Raw genomic sequence first — 17,980 nt, 5'->3', positions numbered from 1 at the left:
AAAGAAAGTTGCCTTCATTTTACATGCAGTAAAATTATGTGCATTTTATGCGTTTTTACATAGAATTCAATGTAATTTAACATTCAAGACAATTAAACAATGGAATTATCCTGTAAAAAAACAATAATTTCTCATCAAACTAATTTACAGAATAAAACCTTTATTTATTTTAAATAAAAGTAATTTACTGTATTTTATGGTATTTACACGTAATATAGAAAAACAAGAAAGGTCTGTAAAATAATACAGTACATTTCTGTGAAAAAACTTCTTTTTTTTTTACAGTGTAGGCTTACCGTACCCAAAAGCTCACGACTGTGGCTAGCATGAACCTTAAGCAATGTTTTATCTTTATTGCTAATAGTTTAGCATTCTCTATGAGCTCACCACTTTGGTCTAGAAGCATTGGTTAGGGTTAGCAGAAAGCTAAGCTAAACTATTCGCAACATTTTCTTTCCATCTCTGCACTCTGCAAACACTTCACAGATATTGTAGCAGGCTAGAGTCTTGAGTTTGTCATTTTCAAAACACTTCTGTTCCTTCTGTGTGAGCTCACCACTTTGGTGTAGCAGCTGTCATGGATGTGATGATGTTTAAAGAACTGAATGCTATGATGCTGTATGAATAATAATATTCTGTAAGCCTAACATGTCAAAAGATAGTAGATCAATGTAGTTGAGATATCATCCCTCAGGTGGCTGACCAGTCACAGGGTGACCACAGAGAGGGTGACAATTGATCTGATCATGGGACTTTTGTCCTTTTAAAGTGTCATGGGTCAGTTATCTCATGACTAAGCATGTATTCATGAAACTTTATAAAAGCAATAAAGCATACACTCAGCTGTAGAGACATTGCTTTATGTATGCTGTGCAATGTTGGGACTAACGCGTTACAAACTAACGCGTTACTGTAACGCAACTACCTTTTGCGGTAACTAATAACGTTACTAGTTACCTATTTTTATTAAGTAACGCCGTTATAGTTACTGTGATTTAAATGGGTGCGTTACTCATAGGCGGCGCGCAGTGGCATTTTTATATGTAAAAAGTGGTGGGGCACAAAAAACGTAGATGTCTATAAGCTTCTGCAGTGAGGTTCATGGCTGGTGAGGCACTGGCACTTGTCAATCAGATCATCGATCATATAATATCACAATATTTCCTTATCTGAGTCAGCTTCTCGAGCCGTATCTGGCCGTGCAACACTTACATTGTCACATAGGCCTACTGTATGCAGACGTATTATTTTAAGCAACACATTAAGTTGACGAAACACTCAACTCAAATGTAATTAAAGTCAGATCCACTCGTGTCTTAGATGGGGCAGTGATATCATAAAACTGTTATACGTTTTTAAACACTCTGTAGTTGTTTTTTAAGTTGTTCTATATTCTCCTTGCAGGTGCAACTATGTGGCTTGTATCCTGGATTATATGTTTAAGTCATGGATGTTTAAAGTTCATATTTGTCTAATATTAGTTTACTTAATGAAGTATGACGCTGCGCTGTCAGTAGGCTACACTTGTCCCTGTTTGTGATTGGTCAAATGTAGCTAACCCCGCCCAGGGGGTGAAAAGTTAGGACGATTCTAAGGGCCCGTGACTGACAGGGGCCACAAACATTTTTAGAACATTAAGAAAAAATGTTTAAGTAACCTTTCATCAATCATCAACAATTAACATTAATGTAACGTTAAATTGATAATGTACTCACTAAACTTACGATTCATTTCACTTTTTTTCTTCCAAAAATTTATTATCCAAAGCCTCTGTACACCCCCCTCTATTTACATGAAATGGTTTGGTCCTGCCTCCAAACGCTCTGCGGCACCGCTCTTTCTGGCAGCAGAGAGTGACTGAGAGCATGTGAGTCTGAGAAGGGATGCTAGTACTTACGTGTGTGCCATGTCTCAACGACTCACAAAGTCAGGCTTTCAAAAGAGAAAAGAAAGGAGAGAAAGACAAGAGAGAGGGACTATAGGGCGACAGTATGTCACCCAGTTTTTCAAAAGAAAAGGTGGGTGTGGTCTATGTGTGGTGGAAATTAGTCTGTTAGCTAAACGTAGTCCATTGCAGTAGCGTAGGCAGAAATGTACTTTCGGGTGGGCCTGTAAAAAATAGGGTGGGCCAGATTTTTCTTCTGCGCATCAGAAGCTAACAACAATCCCCGCCGGTACCGGTGGCAGATTACTTTTAGAATACTTTCTTTTTCCATAACAGATGAGTATGTTTTGGTGAACAGGAGACACGTATTTTACTGTTTTAATGGCTTATCAAGAACTCAAACACAACATCTTGGTATCATTCTGGACAGCTCCCTCTCATCTGCACCCCACATAAAAAAACATCACCCGTTCTGCATTCTTTGTACTGTCTTAAAACCTTTCCTTAGAATATGTTATGAATTGTAAGGTGTCCTTGGGTGCTTTGAAAGGCGCCCCTAAATAGAATGAATTATCATTATTATTATTATCTGAAACGATGTAATAACTTTTAAAACTGTTTCCAGTCACTTGCCCCAGGCATTCAGCAGCAGCAGGCCATTCACTTTGATTTTATCCCGTTATAAATGTCATCATTTCGACAATAAAGAAATGCTACATAAACGTTATCTTGCACATTTTTATCTAACCATCTCCGTTTCTAACTTTCATTATATTTTAAAAGAGATCTCTCTTGCTAGTTAATTTTCAAAATAAATAAACAAACAATACCAGTGGGCCAAGCACGAGCCTGTTCATATTGTAGCTATTCAAAATCACAGATCACGCGCCTTCAATGTCGAAAATGTTCTCTTTATTTTCTGGTAGGCCTATTGACGGCCACAGCCACACCTTACAGAACCAATCAATAACACTCATGACTTTTCCCCACACTCGAACACAACTCCTACCGTCTCATACTCCCTCCACACACACCGGAAAACGCACACACACACCTGGAAGGGGCAGTCTCTCACTAACTCCCACAAACAACATTGCCTAAATAACTTTACAAATGTACTAAACTGTGCACATCTGATAACTGACATAACTATTAACTTGGACACGCTACAATAATATCATTAATATTTACATTAAAACATTCCTTTGACACTTATAACATTACTTTGCAAGGTAAGCACAACCAACATAAGTTGGTAAAAGCAACATTTGAACACTGTTTCTGTGCTCCTACAATATTTTTGTATAATAGGCGTGTGGTGCAGTGGTGCAGTGGGTTGACTGTTGGTGTTCGGATCAAGGGGTCACAGGTTCAAACCCCACTGCAGTCAGCATGTCGTTGTGTCCCTCGGCAAAACACTTCACCCCAAATTGCTCCTGTGGGGATTTCCCACAGTATTGAGTAGGCTATGTAAGTCGCTTTGGATAAAAGTGTTTAACAAGTGACATGTAATGTAATACCATTACACCCTAAGCATACAAGTACACAATAACGATCATTCACTGTTTCAACTGGCATGCTGTGGCATTTAACCACACTGCAAACAGACAGACACACCCACACAGTTGATCTCTGTTCTATAGATGCCGGAGGCGGGCAGCGTCAGGTAAAAAAAAGTTATTTAGCCTTCCCAAACCTGAGCCTCACGCGCCGCCTATGGGGGATGTGCTAGTGACTTATCCGACCGGCCCACTTCGGTACCGGTGCATCGGGATTCGTCCCGATGGCCAGTCCGCCACTGCACCCAGCCCACGTAAACTGTCAACGGGGGGAGCCTCGCTGCGGGGAAACGGTGGACCTAGTGTCCCGATCGGAGTGGGAATAATAATAATAATCCGTGCATTTTATCCATTAATTTCCCCAACATTGTGGTAAAAAAAACCACACGTTTAATCCATGTTGGTGTACTACAACTACAAAAAGCATCGGTTTGTTTTCTCATCAGGAAATGCAGACCGGCTCAAACAAACGATTTTAATCATCATCCTCACGATCATTTAATCTATCATATGTTCGCCGAATTGACATGAAAGCACTAATAAATGTAGTTTCATCCACTTGAGTTTACAACTACAAAAATAATCGATTTGTTTTTACATCACATCCTACGGGAGGAAATTCAGCAGCTCTCACTACCGATTTTTAATCCTAATTTAATCACCATCTTCACCACGATCATTTATGTTTATGTTCGGCGAATTGACATGAAAGCACTGACAAATATGAATATACTGTAGTCAACTTCATTAAAACGTTATTAACGTGCCTAAACTCAGTAATTCACCATTTCTACGCATGACATCACACTTTGTCCGTGTTTGGCTCTCTCGCCGCACAGTGAAGCGTTCCCGCATTGACGTCACTTCCGGCTCCCCCCAAAACTTCTAAATGAGTCGAAGGAATTTCCCCGCGATGTTCGAAATTATTGATATTTATCGGAACGGTATCGCACCTTCTTTTTTAAACTGACGGTTCGAGATGACTAGTAGCCCAATATTTCATTGCACAACAGTTGTTGGGATGCTGTCACAGGCTCTTTAAGTTATATTCAAAGTGTAACGTTTGTGTTGCAAAAGTTCTCTGGAAAATTCGAACCGCAAATGGCGGCAGTTTTTTTTCTTTCTTTTTTGTTACTGCATGCATGTCTGAGCTTATTATTAACTTAGAGGTTTTATGCTAGTCAGACCCGGCGCCAGAACAAATCTAAAGGGAGGGCCTATGATTTTCATGGGAGGGCACACAAAACCGTCACGTGCTGCGGGCCTGCGGCACAATATATATCAAACAGCAAGGCCAACAGCATTGCGTAAAGACGCACACTTATCGCAAACATACACAAATAAAGGGCAACATAGCAACCACTTTGAAACATTGTGTGCGTGGCAGCACAGACACTGGTAAATCACGAGCAAGGTTGACAGCTAAAAAAGCTATAATATAAACGACAGCTGACACGTAATAACGGCTCCGTGCCAGCTGATCTGCACCAAAGTACTCATTTCCTTATTTGTTTCCTCGCGTATCTGTCTCTCTCTCTCTCCACACACTCTCACACGAAATGTGTTCTTTTGATGCGGCATGTCTTAGCAGTCCTTTATCAGTCTGTAATGCGTGTTTCCAGTCTCAAAAACCTTTGACAGTAAAAGCCGCATCAGATGAAGACGTATTCACTTTAAACTGTCTACAGGGGAAACAAAAGGCTGCGTCTGCTTTTAACGAATATTCAAGCCGGTCTGTTGTTGTACCATGCAGCGGCAAAAGTGTGCTTCTTTTCTGAAAACAATCTCCCTGGATAACTATCCAGCTTCACCTGCTTGGGTTTATTAACCCCAAGATCATCGCTAACTCAGCCCCGGGGTTTGCCGAGGTCAAGCTTGTGACATTAAGGCGTGCTGCTGCAACGGCAGGTGCAGGGTCGCCAGCAGCACCATCGGCTGCAGTTATTTCATCGCTATTTCGTTTTAATAAATCCTTAGACCTTTTGAGCCAATTTCTGATGTCCATTTTGTAATGAAAACAGAAATGGGAGTCTACAGAATGCACAATAAACAAATCCAGAATAGGCGGCAGAGTGTGACGCTGTGATTGGTCTAAATGGGACGAATCAAAAATCACAGACACATGCATTTATTTGACGTAGCCTGCGATTTTTTTTGTTTGTTGTGACATCACATACATCGTAGCATAAAAGTTCACAGTTTATTTATAATTAAAAAAATAAAATATTGTAGTGCCGTGAAAAGAGAGTCGGAGGCGGTGTATTAAGAATGGAGTTCCAATCTTTATTATCCATTACTTTCAGAGAGGTTAACACATGCACTGCTCTGCCTGATGAGCTAGCAGGAATGGCAGCTAAAGCTACAGGTGTTCCCCACTAAAGGGTCCGTGTGGCAACACAATAAGCAAGGTGAATTATGTCCAATAACGTGTCACCACACAAGCCCCCCCAGAATTGACACATAAACAAAATCAGCATGGCGGGGAGGAACGACACGCCGACCCCCACGACTCCTGAGCACGGGAGTCGGAAAAGTGACTCCCGCCTGTGCGGGCCCCCGGAAGGGGAGGGACCGGAACAACAGGTCTTAACTCCGTGACAGGGGACGAGGCCGGGGGGCGGCCCCGTCGCGGAGGTCGAGCCAGCACCACAGGCTGGTCCAAGTCCAGGTGAGCAGCCTTCACCCGGTCCACCGAGACGTGCTCGGCCATTGCCACCCCAGGTCGACCACCAGGTGCTTGTCCCCGTGCTCCAAGACCCGGAAAGGCCCATCATAAGGGGGCTAATAATAAGCATAATGATGGATGTTATTATCAGCAGCTGCCAATAGATCCCCTACATCTTGTATGATGGACCTTTGAAGCAGGGTTACACAAAACACACACACAAAATTGTAAAACAGTTATTGAGAGCATCCCAAGGGCATTGATCCCATGCTAAACCTTCCAGAACACCAACTTTCTAATACCTTAGAAACGACAACTAGCCATTGGCACGAATGTAATGCTTCAGCTTCCTACAACTTTAAAGCTGTATGGACGTGGCTCTATGAAGAGTCGTTCATATTTTCTCATTATTTCATAAGTTTAGAAGGGGTAACAACAGTTACCTTTGTTAATTTTACCTCGAGCCAAACTTGTGAGACTTGTTTCTGAAATCCCTTTCTCTTAAAGTGAATACATAAAATAAAAAAACAGTGGAGCTTACCCTAAAACTAACCACTGGATAGGGTTAACCCTAACCCATATATATTTTTGTATTATTATTTTTGTATTAAATATATATAGCACCAAATTGCAACTAATCTATATATACGGTCACTTTTCACATTGAACATGAGCTCTTTTATTAAATAAACTAAACGCTTTCATTTTAAGTTGAGTTTAGTGTTTTTGACCCTAAGAAACACTGATGCATTAATCAATAACAATAATCCACAGCTCCTCTCTCTGCTCCAGAGGATTTAAAGAATATATCAGCAGTAAACCTAGGGGAAACACTGACATTCAATATTATGTTAGAGACAAGTTAGTTATTACTCACATATCAAAGTCTTTTCATCTGCAAGATGGAAGAATAGCTGGGTGCTGCCAGGAGAGACTGATGAGGAGTCACCGGCTGGCTTCAGCAACTTTCCACACAAAGCCATCACATGTTCTGTTCCATTGTCTTCACTGTCCACTGGTGCTCTGTCAAAAGAGTGAACATCACAGCTGTCATGGTAACCCTTTGTTACACAACATACAACCAACATGCATCAAAAGTGACCCAAATTAGTTTAAATTGTAAATATCTTTGCAATAAAATACCTCCAGGAATTCCTCAATTAACCTGTTTTTGATCAACACCAATTCTAATTTTCATTTTAACTTTCTTACTTTTTTTAATAAAAATCATGTTTGTATCACTTCTAAGGCACAACATGGGTAAAAAAGTATCCGTATTATTTCCTATGTTATTCCTAGTGTTTCTTTAAATACATTGTTTTTGATTACCACAAATCATTATTTTAATTCTCCAGTTCTAATTGATTAACTAAAATAGTTTATGCCAAGTGTGATACAAATGCAAAAAAATAAAGATACTTTAATGATAATTTTGTTAAAAATAATAATTTTAGCAGAGATTTGGACCAAGCATGTATGATGTAGTAATACAACAACTATTTTAGTTCACTCATTAGCTAGTCATGTTAGCTTGTAATATATAGAGCAGAGCTAACTAGCAAGTTAGCCAAACGTTAGTGGTTAGCAGTTTATGCTATGATAGCTGTTGGCTACTGAACATTAACAAACTGGATTCCGCAGTAAAAAAAGCTGTGAAACTTTACAATAACATTGGTGAAAACCAGTGGTGGGCCGTCAGGGCCAGCAAGGCCTTCTCTGCTGGCCTAAACATCATCAGAATATAAATTTAATTTTGATATATTTTTTCCACAAATATGTATTAAATTATTCCCCATAGTCTATTCTTTTCATTTCATAGCTTTCCTCTTGGTTGCGCTGCTTCCAGCCTCAGAACAAGATTTGGAGGGCTGGCCTTTATGTTAGAGCTTTTATCCAATCATATTTCAGCCATAATGTGTTGCCAGGGTCCAATAAATCTGCCCTTAGGCCTTCAGAATCAACAGTGCGGGCGCCTGTAGCTTAAAGTGAACGGAAACAAAACTGTGGCGTTAACCAATCAGATTTTGAGTTGGCGACAACGGGCAAGCTAGCAGGCGTACGATGACGTCAGCACGTGCACGTCTTTTGATTGGATACGCACTATTGAGAGGCAGAGCTATGTAGAGCTAGCAAACTGAACTTGAATTTGAACGAGCCAATTTGTGTAGATTTCTACAAGCTGTTTTTTTTTCAACCCACATGGCTGAAGGAGGAGAAGAGATCGATTTGGTCGCAGATATAATTACAACGCCATTTTCAAGACGAACTTTTCAAGAAAAGCTAGACATTGTGAGAAGAGAATGGCCAACCCCGACGCTAGCGAGCCTATCACAGCGGGGGAAAGGGTTTGTCCGCCACTTTCAAATCACTAACTACGAGCGGTACCCCTGGCTCACAGCCTCCGAGAGGCCACTGCAAATTGTACTGCTGGGAATGCCTGCTATTTGCAAATGAGCGATTTGGTGTTGGAGCCACACTGGATTTGCAAACTTGAGTTGTCTAACCAAGGCAGCAACAAGACACCAAAGCACGGCTGGGCACTTACAAGCAATGGTGCTTTTGAAAACCTTTGGGGACACCCGAGTGGATCTACAGCTCAACGAACAAGTGCGCCGGGAAACGGAGCTCCACAACGAAAGGGTGAACACAAATAGGGAAATATTGAAAAGACTGATTGATTGTGTCCTGTTTTTGGGTAAACAGGAACTTTCATTTAGGGGACATGATGAAAGCGCCGAGTCCAGAAACAGAGGAAACTACGTGGAGCTTCTTTCTTTGCTTGCTGAGAACAAACACAGACTTGCATTAACCACCCTGTCCACAAACAATAATTCAGGTAGGACTGTGTCGGACATCACTGAAGGCCTAGGTGTGAAATGCACGGCCCGCCACTGGTGAAAACACGGTGACACCCTGCTGCACGTTTATGTGTAATCGTCCCGCGTTGGAGACGAGAGGATGGCGGTGTCAGTACCAGATATGTTCGGCCTACCAGATATGTTCGGGTGTATTTCCGTCGCATCCGTCATCCGTCATATCCGTCATATACTCACCTCCCTCTGCTCCCAGCGCTATGCTGCCACACACCGGCCGTCTGCGGAACTGCAGCCGGAGGAACTCGGTACAGCTTGTTATGTGTGTGTACTTAATTATTTACAATTAAAAAATATATATATTCTGCGTTACTTTAGCCAACACTTTTATAATATATAGCCTGATCATGTCGTTGAAAGCAAGTACAGATGTTCTCCTTTCTCCACAGTTCTGTGTGAACTTCATCTAAGGCAGATGCTTTGCTTCTGCACCAGTTTAGCAGAAGTCCTGTTTTGTAAGACTGGTTTTGTTTGCAGTCTGTTCATGCTATGTGTTTCTTGCGTAAGACTATATACACACGGAACACATGTATTACAGGGCTGTACCCAGTGTGCTTCATAAACATTTTTGAAGCTTATTTTTTTTAAATTAAGCCGTTTCCATGTTATAACAGCATCTCGTTAAATCAATATCGGAAACAATAATTGTCTTTTTGTGGTTATTTAAATGTAATTTATGGTGCTGTTAGAGTGCTTATAGACTGACCCGTTAATACAGATGCCCCCCCCCCCTTTGTGTGCGGGGAGCTGGAGAGAAGGCAGTCTATTTATTTTGGTGAAAAAAAACCCCCTAACATATATGGATTGAATCAGAATATTGTGTTGGATCAAAACATATTGTACATTTTGAGAATTCTTACATCTATTACAATACATTTTGAGCTTTGGACAATGTTTGGATCAAACGAGCCAGAAACAACCTTAAGCAGCCACCACTGGAATATTATTGCAGTAATATTATAATACTAGTAGCCTTATATTAGTGTAGCCTAATATTGATCGACAATATTTAGAAATAAATCTGGTTCTGCCTGCCTGCCTCATCGCACTATGCCCTGCTGCATTACCATGTATAGTATTTACATTCATAATGATCCTTTTTTGTTGCAGAGCTTTAGAGGCTTTAAGAGACGAACTGTCAATGATGCCAACTTGGCGACCTACAAACTAGATATAGCAATCTTGGAGCTATTGCGGCTAGCTACTTTCATTGGAAAGAGTCTCTAATTTTTTGTATGTATATATTTAATATATCCATCCCAAGCTTACCTACCCCAACTGAATGAATTCACACATTCAAGTAAATAGAAAGACAGCACAGCATTCAAGTGTTTATTGAGAATTTGAACTTCAACGTTAATGGAAAAAGCTCCAAACTTTTCTCTACAGCCCTTAGTATCAAGAAATCCTTCTAGTTCCTTTTACATGTGGATAGGAAAACAGCACAGATTGTTCAGAATATATGAGGAAGCCATCAGGGAAGCAGCATGACCCAAGGCAGGACTGCAGAGACAGGTTCAGCCACGACCCCGAAGTCCACGACCCGAAGTCCATGACGGGCAGCGTCCGGGAAAACCAAACTTGAAGGTAAGATATCAAAGGATGATCTTCATTAATTGCAGTGACAATTTAGTCTATTCTGACATTTGTTTGTGTGAGTTAATCTTTACCTATGATATCTGGTTGCAGAAGGGACTGCAATAGCCTGGATGTTGGTCATCAGAGTAGATGCCCTGCAATTCTCCTCTTTTACCTTTCCCAACATATCCTATGAATAGAAAAAGAAAATATTGTAATTGAATCACACTAGGACCACAACACACTAAATATGTAATGACACATAAACATTATTATCCAGAATAAGAAGTCTACCTGGTTTGCAGTTTTTGTAAGGCTCCAAGCATCCACGGCAGGTGTCAATGGTGTACATGACGTTGAAATCCTGCTTGTATGAAGCAGAGAACAAACTCCATGTAGCAACACCTGTGTAAACAAGCATTTCAATAGAGCCATTAAAAATATGCATAGACACCACAGCTGTCGTATAGTGCTGCACCTTCACTGAATCACTTACTCTCAAGCCAGCGAAAGTGGGCCCCTCTTCTGAAAGACACAGTGGACATTGTGTCTCTGAAGGTGGTACACACTAGAGTGAGTGATGAGTACGCTTTGTCACCTTCCTGGAGAACCACTTCCATCAGAAGGTCCGAGAGAAGACAGTTTGGCAGCTGTGAAGTATTGGTCAGACTAGATCAAACATATTTAACAACACATTGACTAGACTGTTGCCAGCACAATCGAAATACCAAGATTCTTTGGGCTTCAGGGTAGCAAAAATACACATTTTTAATATTAATGTTGAATATATCACACACATTTTTCTTATGTTTTGTTATTCTTCTCCTTGAGGTAAAAAACAGCTATCAATAAAGTTAAAAAAAGCAGTGAGACATAATAGTTGGAAATTCTGCCGTGATCATAGGTCGTTTTTTAAACAAAAAACAGTTACTGCTTCACTGAAAAGATATTACCTCCAATATGAAGCACATGTCGGACTTTTGAAACTGGACCTTTGAAGGAAAATATAAGGTGTGGGTCATGTGATTGTTTAATTACATGTGTATACAATTATCAATATTGATATCAATCAATCAATCAATGTTTATTTATATAGCCCAATATCACAAATGTTACATTTGTCTCAGTGGACTTTACAGTTTGTACAAAATATCAGTATGACAATACGACACCCTCTGTCCTTAGACCCTCACATCGTACAAGGAAAAACTTCCGGAGAAAACCCACAGTTTAAAGGGAAAAATGGGAGAAACCTCAGGGAGAGCAACAGAGGAGGGATCCCTCTCCCAGGACGGACAGACGTGCAATAGATGCCGTGTGTAAATTGAAAAGATAATACATTTGCAACATAGGTAGTCCAAATGTTTGGAAATGCATGTGTGTATAATAGGAAGATGAATCCACGAGGATATCCATCCAGGACCTATGATCCAGGACCACAGCCACGACTCAAGATCCAGGGCTCGCGATCCAGGACAGAGGAGCGCAGGATCATCCATGACTCCGGATCCCGGCGTATATAGACACCAAAAAGAAAGACATTTGGGGAAGCTGGGTTAATCGGAACATGAGAGTACACAGGTATAGACAGAGAGAAGGAAGAAGTAAGATGTCCCCCGACAAACTAAGCCTATATCAGCAAAACTAGGGGCTGGATCTAATCAGCCCTAACTATAAGCTTTATCAAAAAGGAAGGTCTTAAGCGCACTCTTAAAAACGGATAGGGTGTCTGCCGCCCGAACACAAACTGGAAGCTGATTCCACAAATGTGGAGCTTGATAAGAAAAGGCTCTGGCTCCCATTGTACTTTTAGAGACTCTAGGAACAACCAACAACCCTGCATTATTGGAACGCAATGCCCTAGTAGGACAGTAGGGTATAATGAGTTCTTTAAGGTAAGATGGCGCCTGCCCATTAAGGGCTTTGTAGGCGAGAAGAAGAATTTTAAATTCTATCCTGTGTTCTATAGGGAGCCAGTGTAAGGCAGCCAGAACAGGAGTAATGTGGTCCCTTTTCCTAACTCTGGTTAGTACACGAGCTGCAGCATTTTGAATCAGCTGAAGCGACTTGACTGACTTCTTGGTACACCCTGATAATAAAGAGTTACAATAATCCAGCCTTGAAGTAACAAATGCATGGACTAGTTTCTCTGCATCGTTTTGAGGCAAGATATGCCTGATTTTTGCAATGTTACGTAGATGGAAGTAGGCGGTCCTTGAAATTGATTTTATGTGGGCGTTAAAGGATAAATCCTGATCAAATATAACACCAAGATTCCTTACAGTCTCACTGGAGGCCAAATTAATGCCATCCATAGTTAGTATATCCTTAGATAATTTGTTTCGTAGATTCTTCGGGCCAAGTACAATAACTTCAGTTTTGGTCGTGTTTAACATCAAAAAGTTTAAGGTCATCCACGTTTTTAAGTCCTTAAGGCAGTCTTGAATTTTATTTAGATGATTAATTTCATCAGGCTTGATTGATAAATATAGTTGAGTATCATCCGCATTACAATGAAAGTTTACAGAATGATTCCTTATAATATTGCCTAACGGAAGCATATATAATGTGAACAAATAGGTCCGAGCACTGAGCCCTGTGGCACTCCATGGCTAACTTTGGTTTGCGTGGAAGATTCATCATTGACACGTACAAACTGAGAGCGTTCAGATAGATAGGACCTAAACCAGTCTAAAGCAGTTCCCTGTATGCCAACTAAGTGCTCTAGTCTTTGCAATAAGATATCATGGTCGATAGTATCAAATGCAGCACTGAGATCGAGCAAAACAAGAATAGAGACACGTCCCTTGTCAGAGGCTATTAGAATGTCATTTGTGACTTTAACCAGAGCTGTCTCTGTGCTATGATGTGTTCTAAAGCCAGACTGAAAAGCTTCAAATAAATCATTGTTTTTTAAGTAATCACACAGCTGTTTTGCGACCGCTTTCTCAAGAATTTTTGAGAGGAACGGAAGATTAGAAATAGGTCTATAGTTGGCTAAAACCTCTGGATCGAGGTTGTGCTTTTTAAGAAGCGGTTTTATCACTGCTACTTTGAATGATTGTGGAACATAGCCTGATAATAAAGACATATTCATAATATTTAATAAATAAGTGCTAATTAATGGAAAAACTTCCTTCAACAGCTTAGTTGGAATTGGGTCTAACATGCACGTTGATGGTTTAGAAGAGAGAATCATTGAATTTAATTGTTCAAGGTTTATGGCTGAAAAGCATTCTAGTTTACTATCTAGTGTAATATTAGAACTTACGTTTCCGGGAGCTGATGATAACACTATACTGGTCAAAGGCAAGAGGTCATTAATTTTGTTTCTAAGAGTAACAATTTTATCGTTAAAAAAGCACATAAAATCATTACTACTGAGTGCTATGGGAATCGAAGGCTCAATCGAGCTGTGGCTTTCTGTCAGCCTGGCTACAGTGCTGAAAAGAAATCTTGCATTATTCTTATTCTCATCTATTAATGAAGAGTAGTAGGCTGCTCTCGCTTTACGCAGTGCTTTCTTATATTCATTGAGAGTAATATGCCAAATTAAACGAGATTAGTTTAGATATGTATGCATGTGTTAAATAATCTGGATTGTTACATTTCTTTATCACAAACAGGAGTGTGCCTATTGACCTCATGTTCTGTCTTTTGCTTCTTTGAGACCCTGTACACTGGCTCCAGTGCCCCTTTGAGCAGCTCTTCGGCCTCATTGGTCCAGTAAGAAACCTCTGTCCGTGGCTATAAAAATCACATAATATCAGGATGAAAATGTAAATCAGTGTCAAAGAAACTGTTGTCTATAAAGTAACATTTAAAATGTATGATTTACCCTTCAATCTGGTACCGTTCCATGAGCATAATGCACCACCATTTCCGGATCTGTGCTATGTCCCGCTAAAAGAAAATGTAACAATAATAAAGTTGAAAATGAATGGAACCTCATCATTTGTCTACTCAATGTTAGCCCCCTCTTCCCCCTGAAATACTAACTCAGAGGATAAATACTGACCTCGGTAAACCAAAGTGGAGCATCTGTGCTGAAGTTGAGTGCATACTGTGAAAGGATAAAGATCTGTTAAGTTATGAGTTTCAAAAACTAACAAAACCCCTTAAAAAAAAGTGTCAAGGGAGGAATTTACCATCAGTATGAAGACACCACAGTCATTGCCCGTGGTTTGGTGAGGCAAACCCTGTAAGAATTTGGAATTTAACAGTGATGTTCATGGTCAAATGTAAAATAAAGACATGTGAAAGCAGGTGTATGAGATGGTGGAGAAATGTACCTTGACGTCTCTGCCGAACTTTACTGTCCACTGACCTGGAGCAATGCGGTGCGCTAGGTCACTGTCAAAAGAAATGATAAGACATGGGAATTGATTTGGTGAAGGAACGCTATACTCAATATAATTCATGTTTTTGGATTTCCTTACATTGAACTATTGCATGCCTTAAAAGAGGAAAGTTATGAAAGCCACTGAACGGGGCTAAAATAAAACAAACAAAAATACGTTTACCAGCCTCTGAACAAAGCTGAACTTGAAAACAACCTTTGAACAAGGCTTATAACAAAATGAACATTATAATTCATAGCATCCTGTTGCAGACTCTTTTTCTTTTGGTTCCACTAAGGACACTCCAGACTTTGTGGAAATGGAGATATATTATAAATGAATTTGATCAGATTCAGACCCCTGGTCTACAAGATGGTTACTGCAGTATTAGAATACTATAAACTATTTAGAACTCCCATACAAGCCACAGAACGGTGGGGGTAATCATGTTACAAAAACCTAAATATGTCCTTGTAGGAATTGTCCCCAAAGCCATCTGGCTTAAGAGGGTCGAGCAAATATAACTCTCTCTTTGCTGGCTTGATCACCTGTCAACCATTGACAAAATAGCTGAAATTAGACATAATCAAACACCAGAAGAAAACCACACAGCACAACTTATGTTCATTTTGTACATGCTGGTGAGATCATTTGGAACAGACTCACGCAAAGCAAATAGTGATCTGCCTTTCCTTGCTGCCGACTCCAGGCAGGGATGAAAACCATGTCCTTGGTGGCCAAATTGGTCAGCCTAGTATTTTAAACAAGGGATTTTAAGTTGCTGTATATCAATTTCAAGAAACATAGGTCTCAAGCAACAGGAACTTACTGGAAAACTGGCCAACACGTCAGCTGTTTTGGACTTCCAGGTAGGAACCACATACATATCCACGATGTATATATCTTTGCCCTATATTGATAGTTTTTCAAAAAAAATGAAATCTTCATAGAAGTATGTTCAACAACAAGAGACAACCACACTTCACGAGATTGGAGTTTCACCACTAAACAGCTATTTAGAAAATATGTGTTATTCAAAAGAAAAAAGCAGGCCAATGATGTCTGTTGAAAACCGTACATGTCTTTGGGTGGCTTCTTGTACCATCTTCAGGCACGTGTTTCCAATCTGAAACAGTAACAACAGTAAGTTACCTGTGCCATTTATTTGAGACAAGATGAAGTTGGGAGGAAAGCTCAAGTATACCTACATTTGACTCCATGCACTGAGGAAGACCCAGGCTCCAAAAGTCCTCTCTGGTCAGGCACACATCACCCTCCTTCACAATGACCTCTGCTCCAGGCCTATTGTGGTCTAGCACATAGCTGAGCTGCAAATAACAGATTGCAAAACATACTTCAAGCCAATAGAAAACATAGAAAAATTAAAATCAAAACAATGCACCTCCATCACTGTGCATGAAGTAAACATATATCTACCAGCTTGTCTTGAATCGGATGTAGATCCTTTGCGTATTTCGCACCAGAGAGGGCATACTGGTGGTCAGCAACAGACCCCTCCGAATCCAACTTCGGTTCAGCTGTTATTAGATAGACAAAAAATAGTATTATTGAAGTACCACACATGAAGTATACCTAAAATGTTGTCCTTGTATTGAATAATCAAAATACCTCTCAACATAGGCCTGATAAAGGGCTTCAGCTGAGACACATTCACCACTCTGTCTCAGCTGAGCTCCTGTTGAGCTCAACAGGGTTGCCACACCCTTGTTGGTGATTGAGGAAACCACATAAGGGCCAAACCAGTTGCACTCCAGTTTTCCACCTTTTCGGCCCTCCTTCCTCTTATTTCGCTCTTAGGACCTCATCTCCAACGTTAATCAGGAAAGATTTCACATTCTTTCCCTTGCGTTTTTCAAAAGAGATTTTCTGTCTCTGTTGTGCTATTTGGATGTTCTGGTAAATCTGAGAAAGATATGTAACAGTTATCATTTACAGTCCTTAACATACGCTTGCATTTTTTAGGAGTTATTATGTTTTAAATATTGCCATTTTATTCTCACCTTCGAGTGCAAATCTGCAATGGTTGCAGCCTTTGCCTCAAGCTGCTGTTCTGCCTCATCAGCAGGCACCAAAACAGAGGTATCATCCCTGTCATTGACTGTAGCATTTATAACACCCGGGACGCGAGGGTGCCTCCCAAACTGGGCAAATAGGGCGTGCACTTGGTTGACCTCTGAAAGCATAAAAATTCCTTTTAGTATCTCTGTTGAGTATTGTTTCCATCTGCATTTGTTACAACATTGTACCTGCTTTGAGGTGTTAATGCTCGCCACAATGCCCCTCAGATGTAAATCCCAGTCATTCTGGTCCTCTCCACAGTACTTTGCAAGTGCTTTTTTTTATGTTTTGGTTTGTACGCTCATCTTGGCCATTGCACTGGGGATGGTACGCTGAAGTGATGCAGTGTTTTACACCCAGTGCATCAAAACACCACGGTTGACCTGCAGATGGTTTAGTGTACACCAATTACCAAATTACATTGTTACACATAACACATACACTGTATTAGATAGATTATTGTACCTCATTGACAAATTCCCGTCCTTGGTCGGTAATGATCTTCTCGACAAGACCGAAATCGAGAAGAATATTTACCAATCTTTTTTGAGACCTCAACAGCTGTTTTGTGGTAGAGCGTTTTTGCTACCACCCACTTCGTGAACAGATCAGTCGCTGTTAGAATGTATCTGCAATATAAAATGCAGAATGTTGTAAATACATACAGAATCACTGTAAATGATTTCCTTTCTTTTTTAAAACCAGATTCTTCACGTTTAGAACCTTTAAAGGAGGTTACACATGCTTCAGCCCATCATGATAGTACCTTTTGCCCTTAGCAGTGGAGGGAAGTGGGCCAATGAGATCCACACCAAGGACAGTCCATGCCTCGGGAACATGAATGGGATGCAGTACGGGTGCAAACCGTTTTAATGACCTCGTGTTGCTGGCAGCGGGGACACTCATCAACCTTAGCAAATATCATACATTTTCAATCAGCAAAACAAAAACTTTAGGTATAAAATGATAGAACAGAGAAAACTTTCAGAGGAGACAGAATT

General features: G+C 40.4%; 1 protein-coding gene across 1 annotated transcript; it reads right to left on the bottom strand.

The window, feature by feature from the left end:
* Nucleotides 1–10,543: 10,543 nt before the first annotated feature.
* Nucleotides 10,544–16,616, bottom strand: LOC117560607. Its single transcript, XM_034237539.1, has 14 exons — nucleotides 16,530–16,616; nucleotides 16,338–16,438; nucleotides 16,109–16,228; nucleotides 15,979–16,026; nucleotides 15,730–15,810; nucleotides 15,536–15,651; nucleotides 14,853–14,913; nucleotides 14,709–14,759; nucleotides 14,579–14,623; nucleotides 14,203–14,307; nucleotides 11,514–11,552; nucleotides 11,057–11,210; nucleotides 10,855–10,965; nucleotides 10,544–10,750 (listed from the first exon to the last, which is right to left on the bottom strand). Exons 1-14 carry the CDS (start codon nucleotides 16,537–16,539, stop codon nucleotides 10,653–10,655), a joined length of 1,140 nt encoding a protein of 379 aa, XP_034093430.1. The 5' UTR covers nucleotides 16,540–16,616; the 3' UTR covers nucleotides 10,544–10,652.
* Between the last annotated feature and the right edge of the window lie 1,364 nt (nucleotides 16,617–17,980).

This window comes from Gymnodraco acuticeps, unplaced genomic scaffold (assembly GCF_902827175.1).
Source record: "Gymnodraco acuticeps unplaced genomic scaffold, fGymAcu1.1, whole genome shotgun sequence".
Classification (NCBI taxonomy): Eukaryota; Metazoa; Chordata; class Actinopteri; order Perciformes; family Bathydraconidae; genus Gymnodraco; species Gymnodraco acuticeps.
The sequence above is the reverse complement of the archived record's forward strand: the minus strand, read 5'-3'. Positions and strand labels throughout refer to the sequence as shown.